Raw genomic sequence first — 14,741 nt, forward strand, 5'->3', positions numbered from 1 at the left:
GCTGACTGGCCCTGACATTGGGGGTGGGGGAGGGCGCTCCTGGTGTATGTGCACCGCAAGAGAGGGGTTTGCAGGGAAGAGGAAGGCCTTGTGTCCATCATTTAATACAAGTTTGGTCTGGAGAATATGCCTAAGAGTAAGAAGATTCCTGTTCACATAGGAATGATAAATCAGCCATTCATGGAACGAGTACTGATCAAACACCTAGTGTCACAATAACAGGATGGCAGTGGAGGTCACTGGACTCTCATCAGCAAGCCAGATCCCCACGCCCAAGATGGGGCCTGCAGAACACCGAATGGGCGCCAGCTGAATACGTGCAGCCACGTGCAGTCTACACCTGTACTGCAGCCGCTCTGGAACACAGGTGTGCCCCTCTACTCTAGGACCGTGGGAACGTATCTGCGACTGAAAAGTTCAGAGACCACCAACAGTTATCTTTTTTGTTTCATCAAAATTTTATTAAGAAAACCAGAGTTCAGGGAGGCACGGGTGAGCAGACTCCACAGTCCCACCCAGGCACAGAGAACGGAGAGACGTGAAATTCCGAGGCCCTCTGGTAAGGGCAGACAGGCAGTCAGACGGTGGACGGATGGGCACAGGGACTCGGGGACCGTCGGAGAAACATGAATGGCAGACCAGACAAACAGGGGTCCAGGGCCAGGCCCGCCCGCAGCGCAGGGAGATAGACGTGTGGGCCGCCAGGGCTCAGCGCTCGGCGTTTGACCGCAGGTCGGTGGTGAGCGGGTCATGCTGGATGGTTTGGTGCAGCATCAGGGCCAGTAAGCCCGCCCGGTTGGTCATGGCTGTGCGAACGTTGCGCTCCTGCTCAAAGAGCTCGTCCAGCTTGTACCACTGCGTGGGCAGCAGAAGCCTTAAGAAGCGGCTCTGGAGCCCCGCTCCACCCTACCCCGGCTGCATCCACATTGGCATCCGCACATCCGCGGTCAGGGCCTAGCACGTGGTCAGGGCCTAGTGCGCAGTCAGGACCTACCACGCGCACGCGCTCCAGGTCCACCTCGGCGCGCCGCAGCTTCTCCCAGCAGTAGTGCCGGTTGCACTGGCGCTTGGGCAGGCGGCAGAAGTCACCGGTGAGCTCAAAAACATCCCTTACAAGGGGGCACCCGCATACCTCGTCAGCTGGCACCTGCAGGGAGGCCGGGGTGGGTGGGGGAAGTTGCAAGTTCAGAGGAGAGTGGGAAGGAACCGCGGGGGCAGAGGGAAGAGAGGAATGCAAGGAAGGGGTGCCTGGGAAAAGAGGGGCAAACATGGGCGGAGGAAGGGAGCGGGGATGGGAAAGCCTTACTTTGGGGTCCCGTGAGTGCTCGGGGCATAGCACCTGGAGCCGCTTACAGTACGTCTTGCTCTGAGGGTTGTAGACGTCACAGAAGAGCCGTGTGGCCCTGGGGGTGTGGAGCGGAGGACGTGGAAGAGGACGGCAACGCCCCCGCCCGCACCTGCGGCAGCCACTGACCCCACCGTAACCCCGCGCTCACCCCGCACGCGCCCACACTCACCCCTCGATGCGGGTGGGGTACATGGACCCAAAGGACGTCTGGCTCTCGTACTGGAGGGGCGAGCACAAACGAGGGAACTGTGGGCGTGCGCTGCGGGCCCTGGCCAGACGGCCCACCTGCCCCCCACGGACCCCGCGATGTCCCCACACCGTCCACCCCCTCGGGCCGACACCCTGACCTTGGCGTAGCAGCGCTCCATGTGGCGCAAGGCAACGCGTGGGTTGATGGGGTGCCCGCAGGAGACGCAGAAGATCTGCAGGTCCGTGTCGTCACTGTCGCCCTCGTTGCTCTGCGCGGGCGGAGGGGACCATGAGGCTGGACAGGGCCAGGCGCGCGGCCCCTCGCCGGGCTGCCGGGGCCGCGGCCCTCACCTCCTCGTCCTCGCGCACCGCCTGCTGCTTGGCTCGCAGGATGATGGCCTCGAGCTCGTGGAAGCGGCGCTCCATCTCCTGGAGGCGGGTGCGCGCGCTCTGCTGCTCCCGGCGGATGCGCTCGAGCAGCTTCTTGCCGTGCTCCTCAGCAATGCACGGGCTCTGCTGCCACTGCTGGATGCGCTGCGGGAGGATCTCGTAGATGCGGCTGCAGGGACGTGGGGATTGGGTGCGCAGGGGAGGAAGCCAGCAAGGAGGCGGGTAAGTGGGGTGCTCCGATGAAGGATGGAAGGGGACTCAAGGGTGAAAGAGTGCATAACCAGGTGAATGAACGGGCAGACGGAGGATGGGTGCGTGAGCAGGTGGACAGATAGGTGGGTGCTTGGTTGACTGAACGGTGGCCACGTGACTGACTGGGGTCATGCCCTACCGTGTCCTCCCCGACTGCCCCAAAATGACTCACTTGGCCGCCAGCTTCATGCCGCAGTCGTCGGAGCAATACTTGGAGCCGGGCTGGGCGGCACGCACGCAACCAGGCCCCAGGCACTGCGGCAGCGACGCGGGGTCCTTGGCGTCAGCCCGCTCCGGGTGTTTCCATTTGTCCTTGTGCTTCTGCTTCTGTCGATGGCGCTTGTATCTTTCGTCCTTCTGTGGGACGACATGCGTGGGGTCAGGGCAGGGCTGAAGTCGTCCCGGGACCCCTGACACCCCCGGCGCCCCAGCCCGTCAGGCCCTGACCTTTCCCTCCCCCCACCCACTCCACCCTGTCACCTTCTTCTCAGACTTCTTCTCCCGCCGCTTCACGTGCTTCACTTTCACCGCCCTCTTCCGCAGCGCTGGGTCCAGGAACTGGGACTCCTCCGTGTCGCTCATCCAGGGCTGCCAGTGAGGCAAACACTGATTGTCCTGCGCTCCCGGTGACCTCCCCACGACCTACTCAGTCCCCACATCAACCTTCCATACCCTCTGCCTCCTCTCTCCTCATTACGGATACTCTCTGCTTCTGTAACCTCTACTTGATGCGAAGAACTGACTCGTTTGAAAAGACCCTGATGCTGGGAAAGATTGAAGGCAGGAGGAGAAGGGGACGACAGAGGATGAGATGGTTGGATGGCATGACCGACTCGATGGACATGAGTTTGAGTAAACTCAGGGAGCTGGCCATGGACAGGGAGGCCTGGCATTTTGCAGTCCATGGGGTCGCAAAGAGTCAGATGTGACTGAGCGACTGAACTGAACTCAACTGGGCTGACCCTTCCACCATGGGACACTCTGCCCGCTCACCAGGCTGTGGTCATCGAAGGCCCCTGCACAGAAGTCCTGGTACAGTTCAGAGTCCAGTGGGAGATCCTCATCCGAGAGTGGCTCGGGTGTCGCTGTAGCCTCCGGTGGCTCCTTGACTGCCGCAGATGCCACTGCCCCCTCATCCTCTCGGAGGCGCCCTAGCTTCTGCGATGGCTGTGGCTGTGGCTGGGTGGGCAGGGGCCGGCGAGGCCTTGGCAGGGACTCTGAGGGCGTCACCGGCGAGAGCTGCGGGGCAGAATCTCAGGACTGGCCCTGACCGCCCGGCCCGCATGCCCCGCCCGCCCTGGGGGGCTGGACTCACCGAGGAAGGGAAGTACTTGTACGATTCCTGTGCCGGCAGGAGGAAGGCCCAGGTCAGCCCCAGGTGGAGGGAGGGGGGCCCTGCCCTCGCCCTGCCAAGTGCCTGACCCCACCCACCAGCCCTGCCTCACCTCCCCAGACACAACAGCCTGCCCACAGCTCATCACCAGGACACGTTCAGCCCTGCCCCAGCCAGGCCCGACCACCTAGAAATGCCTGGCCCTACCCTGTCCACCTGGAGCTGGGGGCTCCCCTGCTAGCCCGGCACATCTGGTCACACCCCGCTCATCTGGACAGGCCAGGCCGTTCGCCACCTGTCTGAATACGGTTAGACCCCACCCCGCCTAGCCTCCGGCGGCTCTTCCTGGACACGCTGGCCCCCCGCCTGACCCCGCCCAACTCTGCCCATGCTCACCCGGGCCCGAAGCTGGCACTGACGGAGCCGGCACTTCTGCCGGATCTTGTTTGGGCCCCCAAACTTCTTCATGTCTCGGCAGAAGTCACAGTGACCACAGTCCTCCGTGCGCCGGCAGGCCTCGCACTCGCCACACATGCGGGCTGATCGTTTGATCTGCTGCTGCTGCTGCTGCTGCTGGTGATGCTGACGGAGGGACCCAGAACAGAACTCAGGGACCAAGCAGGGCCTCCCAGGGGAGCCCCTCACCAATCCCAGCCATCGCCGCCACTCACCTGGCTGGGCGTGGCCACCAGGGGCTGTGGAGAGGATTTGTGGGGCGAAGCAGATCCCCGAGCAAGCATGGCCCCAACCCCTGTCCCTGCCCCTGCCCTGCGCTGCAGGTCCGGATCCGGGGCAGGCCTCTTGCGCCCTCCACCCTCATCCCGGGGCTCACTGCCGTCTCGCTCGGAGCTGTCTCGCTCCCGCGACTTCTTATGCCGATAGCGGATTTCCAGCTTGGGGTCCTTCTCTGTGGGGCAGAGGGCAAGGCCAGTGGGGGTTGGTATGGGGGGACCTGGAGGGGCCCCGGAACTCTTTCTTCCTCTTCTGGCCCACCCACCGGCTCTGTCTCCCTACACCAGGGCAGAGCTGCCCCTTCTATCACAGCTCACAGGGCACCGACCCGCAGTCACTCTGCCCACAGCCGCCCATCCACTGCTCCCCATGACCCACCCTCCCATGAAGGCTCCTCTTCCTCCCTCGAAGCCCCAGCTGCCTGCCCCTCACCTCGGCACTCACGACAGTACCACTCCCGGATGGCCTTGGCCATCTTCTCAGTGATCCGGATGCAGTCCCCGTGAAACCATTCATTGCAGTTGTCACACCCGCTGTGGAGGATGGGGCGAGTGATGGGAGACGTGAGGGGCGGGACTCACTGGCCTCACCCCACCTGGCCAGGTGTCAGTCCCGCCCGCCTCTCCCGGGCTCACATCATGAAGCAGTTGATGTCTGGTTTGCGGCAGATGCAGTAGATGGGCGCATTCTCCCCATTCTCGGACTTGCTGTCCTCCCCGGCGTCTGGAGGCTCTGGATCTGAAGCGTCGCCCTCCTGTGGGACCCACCCCATCATGGCACCTCATCCGACTAGTACACCCCCATCACGGCTCACCACACATCTCAAGTCTCCCAATGCAGACTTCCCACCATGGCTCCTCATTAAATCTCTCCATCGTAGTCCCCGTAGACCACTCCCCATCGCTCACCCGTGACACCTCCTTTATCGGCTTAACCCCACTGACACCCCATCATTAGGCACCCACTCATATAATGGCTCGCTGCAAACATCCTGCCACTCCCCACATTTTGCCCCTGTCATGGCTCTTCACGGGCCCCCGATCACAGGCTCTCATAGGTACCACTTTATTCATTCGGCAGACTTCCCACCACGGTGCCCTCCTTCAGGTTCCGGAGTGATCAACCTCACCGGCGGCCCCGCCCCCCTGGATCCCTGATACGGACTCATCACGGCTCCCTCCAGACTGTCCCAATACAACTCTTCGAAAACCTCCCCATCACTCTGCACAAAGAATCCCCCATCGGGACCCTCAAGGCACTACCATCAGGGATCCCCGCTAAACTTCCATTACAGACCCCCATGATGGCTCATCAGAGAACTCCCCGATGGTTCCCCCACGAGTAAAAATTCGGACCATCAGACCCCCGTCATTCTACCCAGGGACCCGGGTTAAGGCTCACAACAGACCCTCCCCCTCCCCCATTCTGCCCACAGTCCCTGGTTACGGATCAACACAGACCCCCACGAGCCTGCCAATGGACTCCACCATTTCCTACCTCACTGACCTCTAACCGCCGACTCCCTCCTGGGACCGTGCACTTACCATCTCTCGGCTCCCGACGCACCCGTTCGCGAACCCCGCCAGTGACCCGCGAACCTGCACAGACCACTCGGCAGCGTCCGCGGCCGTTGCAAACGCGCCCACAAGCACTTCCGCTTTTTCTGGTGCCTCCCAGGCACCGTACTTCTACTGCGCAGGCCCAGTGCGTCTGTTCCGCGACACACAAGTTGGTGTGGCCCGGCTAGAGTTCTGACCGTCTCCGAGGTGCCTCCATCTTGACCACTGAGACCGTACGGCGGCCGAGCTCGTGTGCTCTCAAGTGTTCTCGGGAAACATGGCAGCGCCTATAGTTCAGCTTTACCAAAGGCGCCGCCATCTTGTTGGCCGGCCTAGTCCGTACAGTCACTACCTGTACGGACGCTAGGCAATATGGTCGCGCCTACTGCACGACTTCCGTGCTGACGCCGCCATCTTGGAATCGTACGCTCGGTGGCAGCGTCCTAATCGGCCACCGAGAGGGAGCCGCCATGTTGCCGCTGGGTTCTGGCGCCAGTAGCTGGTACTGCCTAGATGTCTATAGGGAACGGGGCCCTCTTTTAGGAACACTACCTGGATTGAGTAGCTCTTTCCACTATTCAGTCGTTTTTCCTTTCCGCGTCTACTAATGGACGTCCGTATACTGTGTGCCTTATGCTGGGAAGGAAAGCATTCCCTTCGTTATGCCTCCAACATTACCTCTGACAGGTAATTTTTGCCTATTAGGGGCAGGGGAAGCCCAGTCAGGCTTATATCTGATTTGGCCTAAACTTTATGTAAAACTGGAACAGCCTGATTTATGATCTGTCAAGTACACGTTGTACATTTGTTCTAACCACTGCGATTAAAGAATGCTCACTTTCTGATAGGGAGAAATGCCTCCCTTTTGTGGTTAAGCAAACCTGCTTTCTCTAGTAATTATTAACTTACAGGAGTTTCCCATATTTTTCTACTTAGAATCCCCTAGTGGGGATTAACTACTTAATCACCTATTTTGTCTCTTCATTCTGTCCCTTATTATTCCTGTGACACCAATGCCAGTATTCCTTGGAGGATAAGGTTCCTGTCCCACATGCCAAGGTCATGCTCACTCACTATGTGTCTGCTAATTTGTAACTACACATCACTGTTGAAACCTTGAAGGAATGTACCTTTGCTGTGTTTGATGTATTAATACGTTCTTTGTTCTGATGCTATATCAGTTCAGTTCAGTTCAGTGGCTCAGTGTGTCCGACTCTTTGCGACCCCATGAATTGCAGCACACCAGGCCTCCCTGTCCATCACCAACTCCCGGAGTTCACCCAAACTCATGTCCATCGAGTCAGTGATGCCATCCAGCCATCTCATCCTCTCTCATCCCCTTCTCCTCCTGCCCCCAATCCCTCCCAGCATCAGAGTCTTTTCCAATGAGTCAACTCTTCTCATGAGGTGGCCAAAGTACTGGAGTTTCAGCTTTAGCATCAGTCCCAAAGAACACCCAGGACTGATCTCCTTTAGAATGGACTGGTTGGATCTCCTTGCAGTCCAAGGAACTGTCAAGAGTCTTCTCCAACACCACAATTCAAAAGCATCAATTCTTTAGCGCTCAGCTTTCTTCACAGTCCAACTCTCACATCCATACATGACCACTGGAAAAACCATAGCCTTGAATAGACGGACCTTTGTTGGCAAAGTAATGTCTCTGCTTTTGAATATGCTATCTAGGTTGGTCATAACTTTCCTTCCAAGGGGTAAGGGTCTTTTAATTTCATGGCTGCAGTCACCATCTGCAGTGATTTTGGAGCCCAGAAAAATAAAGTCTGACCCTGTTTCCACTGTTTCCCCATCTATTTCCCATGAAGTAATGAGACCAGATGGCATGATCTTTGTTTTCTGAATGTTGAGCTTTAAGCCAACTTTTTCACTCTCCTCTTTCACTTTCATCAAGAGGCTTTTTAGTTCCTCTTCACTTTCTGTCATAAGGGTGGTGTCATCTGCATATCTGAGGTTACTGATATTTCTCCCAGCAATCTTGATTCCAACTTGCGCTTCTTCCATCCCAGCGTTTCTCATGATGTACTCTGCATATAAGTTAAATAAGCAGGGTGACAATATACAGACTTGACGTACTCCTTTTTGTATTTGGAACCACTCTGTTGTTCCATGTCCAGTTCTAACTGTTGCTTCCTAACCTGCATATAGGTTTCTCAAGAGGCATGTCAGATGGTCTGATATTCCCATCTCTTTCAGAATTGTCCACAGTTTATTGTGATCCACACAGTCAAAGGCTTTGGCATACTCAATAAAGCAGAAATAGATGTTTTTCTGGAACTCTTGGATTTTCCATGATCCAGTGCATGTTGGCAATTTGATCTCTGGTTCCTCTGCCTTTTCTAAATCCAGCTTGAACATCTGGAAGTTCATGGTTCACATATTGCTGAAGCCTGGCTTGGAGAATTTTGAGCATCACTTTACTAGCGTGTGAGATGAGTGCAATTGTGCGGTAGTTTGAGCATTCTTTGGCATTGCCTTTCTTTGGGATTGGAATGAAAACTGACCTTTTCCAGTCCTGTGGCCACTGCTGAGTTTTCCAAATTTGCTGGCATATTGAGTGCAGCACTTTCACAGCATCATCTTTCAGGATTTGAAATAGCTCAACTGGAATTCCATCACCTCCACTAGCTTTGTTCGTGCTTTCTAAGGCCCACTTGACTTCACATTCCAGGATGTCTGGCTCTTGAGTGATCACACCATCGTGATTATCTTGGTCGTGAAAATCTTTTTTGTACAGTTCTTCTGTGATGCTGTATAAAAAAACTGTTGAAAACTATGCTTCTCTAGAGTGCTTTATTCCTTGGTGGAGGCTGTGCTCCTGGGCCAGTCTTCAGCTTGGTTCAAATGAAACTCTCTTCTATTCTTTAATATAGATTGTTTAGTGATTATCTGTGTTGATACCTCCCACCACTGTTAGCAGCTGTCACTCCTCCCAGCAGTGCCTTAGCCAGGCCTACCTGATGATTCTGCCTCTGGGCCTCTACAACAGCACTCATCCATTAGAATTAGGCAACAACTGAAGGCCATACATGACAGTGACCTGACCATTTCTGGTGAGAATGGCTGGACCAAAGTTGATTTTTAAATCAGCAACCACCAGCTTCATCAAGTCTTCCCTTGAGCAGACACAGTGGGTCTGTCATTTGGGTTATTTAGCAAATGAACACATCAAGAACTTTCTTGTCACAAGTAATAAATAATAAAGCAGAAGCATTTGTTTTTTGTTACTTGTGACAAGTAAGGAGACAAGGAGATAGTTCTCAAAGCACTGTGTCCCTGGGGGCGTTTTAAGTTAAGCATGACAGGAGGCATGATCATTATAATGAAGCAAAGTTGACTCTAGTTTGCCCAAAACTGCAAGTAAGTAGGCACTTGGTTACCTGCTCTCACTGTAGTATCTTGTTGACTGGAATACACTGTAACCTTTTAGGAACATCTAGTGGCTGCAACTTTCTGCAAAACAAAACTCACTTTGGTTTAAACCCATCCTATCCCTACTGCTCCCTAGCTAACACCCACCACCAGAGTGTCACTTCTTGGCGATATCCACTTGGGTTCTCTTGTTTCATATGTAGTCACTTTTCTCTCCCATAAATTTAATTTTAAAGTTTTAAAAAAATTTATATTATGTATAACAAAAAATCCTCAGACTGGAGAGCCAGACGCTTCCTCAGGGTAATGCTTTAACCTAGGCAACTGTGAAAATCAAATAAGATACAAAGTATCAGTACAGCCCTTCCCCCCACCACACATATACACACTGAAAGGGGAGGTTGTGGTCATTATAAATGTCCTCATGTCCACATTCAAAGCCAGAATGACTTTATTCATTTCCAGTTTAAAAATAAGTTTAAGGGAATATAACTCAGATTTAAATTAAATATAATTGCATGCATGTGTGACAGAGGATGAGATGGTTGGATGGCATCACCAACTCAATGGACTTGAGTTTGGGTAAACTCTGGGAGTTGATGAACAGGGAGGCCTGGCGTGCTGCGGTTCACGGGGTCGCAAAGAGTCGGATACGACTGAGAGATTGAACTGAATGTTCAGTCACTTCAGTTGTGTCCGACTCTGTGATCCTATGGACTATAGCCCACCACACTCCTCTGTCCATAGGACTCTCTAGGCAAGGATACTGGAGTGGATTGCCATACCCTCCAGGGGATCTTCCCAACCCAGGGATTAAACCTGTGTCTCCTGTGTTTCCTGCATTGCAGGCTGTTTCTTTACCCACTGAGTCACCTGCCACTGCTGCTGCTGCTAAGTCACTTCAGTCGTGTCCGACTCTGTGCAATCCCATAGACAGCAGCCCACCAGGCTCCCCCATCCCTGGGATTCTCCAGGCAAGAACACTGGAGTGGGTTGCCATTTCCTTCTCCAATGCATGAAAGTGAAAAGTGAAAGTCAAGTCGCTCAGTCGTGTCCGACTCTTCTCGACCCCGTGGACTGCAGCCTACCAGGCTCCTCCATCCATGGGATTTTTCCAGGCAAGAGTACTGGAGTGGGGTGCCATTGCCTTCTCCGTGAGTCACCTGAGAAGGCCTAAATTTAATTACTCAAGCTAAATTTAATTTAACATAATTGAATTTGGATTTATTCATGCAGGCAATTTGCTTTAAAATAATTTAATATTAATTTAATGTATGAAATTCAATGTCTTACATATGTAATTTCAACTTAATTTTAGTTCAATTTATTATATTACATTTTATTTAATATGGTTTAATTTTACATATTTAAATTTTAATTCAAATTCACCTTAAACTAAAATTTAATATCATTGAGTGAACTAAATTTATAGTCAATTCTATATTTTTGAAATATATTTTATTAAAATATTTAATTATAAATTAAATATTTATTTATTTAAATATGATTTAATTAATAAAAACAGTGAAAAAACAGAAATCACCCCCATGATGAATGAAAAAAGAGCCATCAGTACAGATCCAACAGATATTGAATAGAGAATATTATTCACACATCTATACCAACTTAATATATTTGACAACTTTTAGATAAAATGGACAAATTTCTTGTCTTTAGCAAGACAATTTACCAAACTAACAAATGAAGAAATAGAAAATATGAGTAGCCATATTGATATAAACTATTTGAATTTATGATTAAAGACCATTCCACCAAAAAAAAACTTCAAGTCCAGATTAGTTCACCAGCAAATTCTGTCAAATATTGAAGGTGTAAAAATAGTAATCCTAAATAAACTTTTTGAGAAAACAGAAGAGGAAAGAATACTCCCCAATTCCTTTTGGGAATCATTTCTCTGACACCAAACTAGAAAAAGACATTACAAAAAAAAATAATAGACAAATATACCCCATGAACATAAATGCTGCAAACTTTGAGAAATGGTCTCCAAGAGACCACCTTTATTTCTGAAATCATTGCAGGCTTTAAGGGTTCCCCAAGACCATGTTTACTTCTGACACCAACTGCAAATCTGGTGATCCTCAACTAATTTGCAAGAAGGACTTAGGAAACTCACTGAAAGTTATTACACCTATAGTTATCCAGGAAGAAGATACAGATTAAAATCAGTCATAGGATAGAGTCCAGGAGGGTTCCAAATGCAAAGCCTCCAGTTATCCTCTCCCTGAGGAATCACAGACAGGCGTAGTTGCTCCCAGGGACAATATGCATGGAATTGCCAACCAGAGAGGCTCACCTGAGCCTTGGCATCCAGAATCTTTACTGTGGTTCCATTACATAGACACTGTTGACTGACCATGTGCCTGACCTCAGTTTTTAACCCCTTAGGAGGTTGAGATAATACGATGTGACCCAAAATCCTCATTGTAAATGACATTGTTAGACTTTGTGACATGGCCAGCCCCAACCTAAATTACTATATTGACTATCAGTTCAGTCAGTTCAGTCACTCAGTCTTGTCTGACTCTTTGCAACCCCATGGACTGCAGCATGCCAGGCCTCCCTGCCCATCACCAGCTCCTGGAGTTTACTCAAACTCATGTCCGTTGAGTCAATGATGCCATCCAACCATCTCATCCTCTGTTGTCCCCTTCTCCTCCTGCCTTCAATCTTTTCCAGATCAGGGTCTTTTCAAAAGAATCAGTTTTTCGAATCAGGTGGCCAAAGTATTCGAGTTTCAGCTTCACCTTCCAATGAATATTCAGGACTGATTTCTTTTAGGATGGACTGGTTGGATCTCCTTGCAGTCCAAGGGACTCTCAAGAATCTTCTCCAACACTGCAGTTCAAAAGCATCAACTCTTTGGTGTTCAGCTTTCTTTATACTCCAACTCTCACATCCATACATGACTACTGGAAAAACCATAGGTTTCACTAGACGGACCTATATTGACTATAAAGTGACTAAAATATCCCCAGGCAAACAAAGACACTCCTGTGAGTAACAACACTGATGGGGCTTAGATATTACCACCCAAAGCCAAGTAGGGAAGGAGGCAGACCTCTCTTTGTTTAGTCACTAAGTCATGTTGACTCTTTTGTAATATTTGTAAAATGCAATATTATTCCATTACATAAAAGAGTGAAGTACTCATATACCATGCTATACCATGCATGAACCTTGAAAACACTGCTAAATAAAAGAAACACACACAAAAAGTCACATATTATATGATTTCATTTATATGAGATGTCTAGAAAAAGCAAATCTGTAGAGACATAAAGTAGACCATCCTTGTTTTGTTCCAGCCCTTGAGGGAAAGTATTCAGTCTTTTACCAGTAAGTATGACGTGAGCTGTGGGATTTTTTGGACTTTTTATCAGAATGATGAAGTTCCCTACTATTCCTTGTGTGTTAAGTGTTTCGTTTTTTGAATCATGAAAGGCTGTTGAATTTTGTCAAGTGCTTTTCGGTGTCTGTAGATGAGGCTAATATTCTATAAATATTGATTTATAAAGATTGATTTTTTTTTAATGTTAAGCCACACTTGCATTCCTGGAATACACCCCACTTGATCATTGTGTATGATCATTTTATATGTTGCTGGATTTGATTTGCCAGTAATTTATTGAGGATATTGTTTTATACTCATAAGATATCTTGGTCTGTAGCTTTATTTTCCTGTGATATTTTTGTCTGGTTTTGGTATCAGGGTAATGCTAGCCTCTACCTCTGATGAGTTGGAAGTGTTACTTCCTCTTCTACTTTTTTTTTTGAGGAGTTTGTGAAGGCTTGATATTAATTATTCCTTAAATATTTGATAGAATTCACCAATGGAGTCATGTGGGTTGGTTGGGCTTTTCTTTGTGGGAAGTTTCAAAATTACTAATTATTTTGTTTGTCATAGGTCTACTCAGATTTTCTATTTCTGTTATAGTCATATTTTCTAGTTTGTGTCTTTCTAGGAACTTGTCCATTTCATCTAAGTTATCTAATTTATTGGCAGTGATTTACACTATTTAAAAAAATAATCGTTTACTTCAGTAAAGTTGGTATTTCATTTTTGATTTTAGTAATTTGAATCAATCCTGGTCATTCTAGCTAATTCATCATTTAAAAAATCTTTTCGAAGACCTAACTCTTTGTTTTTTGAATCTTTATTTTATTAATTTGCACTTTAATCTTTATTAGTGTTCCTTCTGATTGCAGTGGGTTTAATTTTCTTTCCTTTACCTGTTTATTTTAAGCTGAATGACTAGGTTGTTTATTTGAGTGTGAGTGAGTGAGTGAGTGAGTGAAGTCACTCAGTCGTGTCCGACTCTGTGCAACCCCATGGACTGTAGCCAACCAGGCTCCTCTGTCCATGGGATTTTCCAGGCAAGAATATTGGAGTGGAATGGACTCTAAAAAGAGAAACTAAGCAAGTCAACAATCAAAAGTCAGTTTTCCAGCAAAGCACACGATAAGATAGGCAGTATGTAGGAATTCTAGAAGCATACCTCCAACTGATAGAAAGCTCAGCCCCATGGTTGAGTACGGGAATAAAAGATTATATATGATCTTTTTATGTGTTTGATAGGGTTGTGTTGAACTGGTAGAACAATCTGGGGCAGGCCAACACAACACTTATCAAACCCTGTCAAAAATCCTACCTTATTTCTTTGAAAAGTTAAACAAGCTTATGGAAATTTAAGGAATTCAGAATATCCAAAACAATTTTGAATGAATAACAACATTGTTTGACTCACAATTCCTGCTTACCAGGGGGCTTCCCTCGTGGCTCAGTCGGTAAAGAATCTGCCTGCAATGAAGGGAATGGCCTTCAGGACAGGGGGCCCGGGTTCCATCTCTGAGTCTGAAAGATCCCCTGGAGAAGGAAATGGTAACCCACTCCAGTATTCTTTCCTCAGCAGCCTGGTGGGCTACAGTCCATGGGGTCTAAAGAGTCCGATATGACTTAAGTTTTTCTCTCTACAAACACAGGGTGTCATTTTTTCCTCTTAATATGAGTCCTGACTGCAGGTCCAGCTGGGCTAGGCTGGGCCTAAGAACTGGAGGCGGCTTGGACAAATGTCTGGAATCTACGGCCCAAGTCATTAACTCCCTTCTTTTTCCCCTTCCTCCTCCCGTGTCCAGCTCCCTGCCCTCCAACTCCTCAGTTGCCCGGGTCGCCAAGAGAGAGTGTTATGCCTTTCACCTCCCAGTGTCCCAGAAAGCCAGAAAGTTGTCTTTACATTTTCAGAGTCCCGGGTACCTTCAGCCGCCTTGGCAGGATGCCTCAAATCGCAGCGGCTAGGGAGGAGTGCTTCCAGGAGCGGCGCTCTGGTTGCCCTGGGCTACCCACTCCGCGCGGTTTGCACCTGGCCCGAAGTGGGCAGCGTGACCATGGCAACGTAGGACGCCGAAACTAGCTACTTCCTCTCGGTTGAGGCTTCGAGATTCTCTACTCCACCTCCCTGGATATTTTCCAGTTTCTGCTCGGAAGGCAAACTATGTAGTATGCCTTTCCTCTTGGAAAAGTTGAAGGTCAAAA

The 14,741-nt window shown here is 50.0% G+C and overlaps 1 protein-coding gene and 1 long non-coding RNA gene across 3 annotated transcripts; both read right to left on the bottom strand.

The window, feature by feature from the left end:
- Nucleotides 1-439: 439 nt before the first annotated feature.
- CXXC1 (CXXC finger protein 1) lies at nucleotides 440-6,275 on the bottom strand. The gene is made up of 17 exons (XM_086372368.1): nucleotides 6,190-6,275; nucleotides 6,015-6,135; nucleotides 5,789-5,932; nucleotides 4,880-4,998; nucleotides 4,677-4,777; nucleotides 4,184-4,419; nucleotides 3,909-4,094; nucleotides 3,495-3,521; nucleotides 3,173-3,418; nucleotides 2,660-2,767; nucleotides 2,352-2,536; nucleotides 1,889-2,096; nucleotides 1,696-1,806; nucleotides 1,518-1,567; nucleotides 1,307-1,403; nucleotides 995-1,147; nucleotides 440-855 (listed from the first exon to the last, which is right to left on the bottom strand). The coding sequence occupies exons 1-17, from the start codon at nucleotides 6,273-6,275 to the stop codon at nucleotides 709-711; spliced, it is 2,325 nt and encodes a 774-aa protein (XP_086228494.1). The 3' UTR covers nucleotides 440-708.
- A 7,151-nt stretch (nucleotides 6,276-13,426) lies between these two features.
- Nucleotides 13,427-14,598, bottom strand: LOC147346270 (uncharacterized). Of its 2 annotated transcripts, none has more exons than XR_015154065.1 (2): nucleotides 14,443-14,598; nucleotides 13,427-14,009 (listed from the first exon to the last, which is right to left on the bottom strand). It is a non-coding gene; the product is annotated as an uncharacterized LOC147346270 (long non-coding RNA). The 2 variants fall into 2 exon arrangements; XR_015154066.1 differs by having other exon boundaries at nucleotides 13,427-14,075; nucleotides 14,443-14,575.
- Between the last annotated feature and the right edge of the window lie 143 nt (nucleotides 14,599-14,741).

Source organism: Bos grunniens, chromosome 24 (genome assembly GCF_055505025.1).
Source record: "Bos grunniens cultivar Pamir isolate PY7600 chromosome 24, Bosgru_T2T1.0, whole genome shotgun sequence".
In the NCBI taxonomy this organism is placed as follows: Eukaryota; Metazoa; Chordata; class Mammalia; order Artiodactyla; family Bovidae; genus Bos; species Bos grunniens.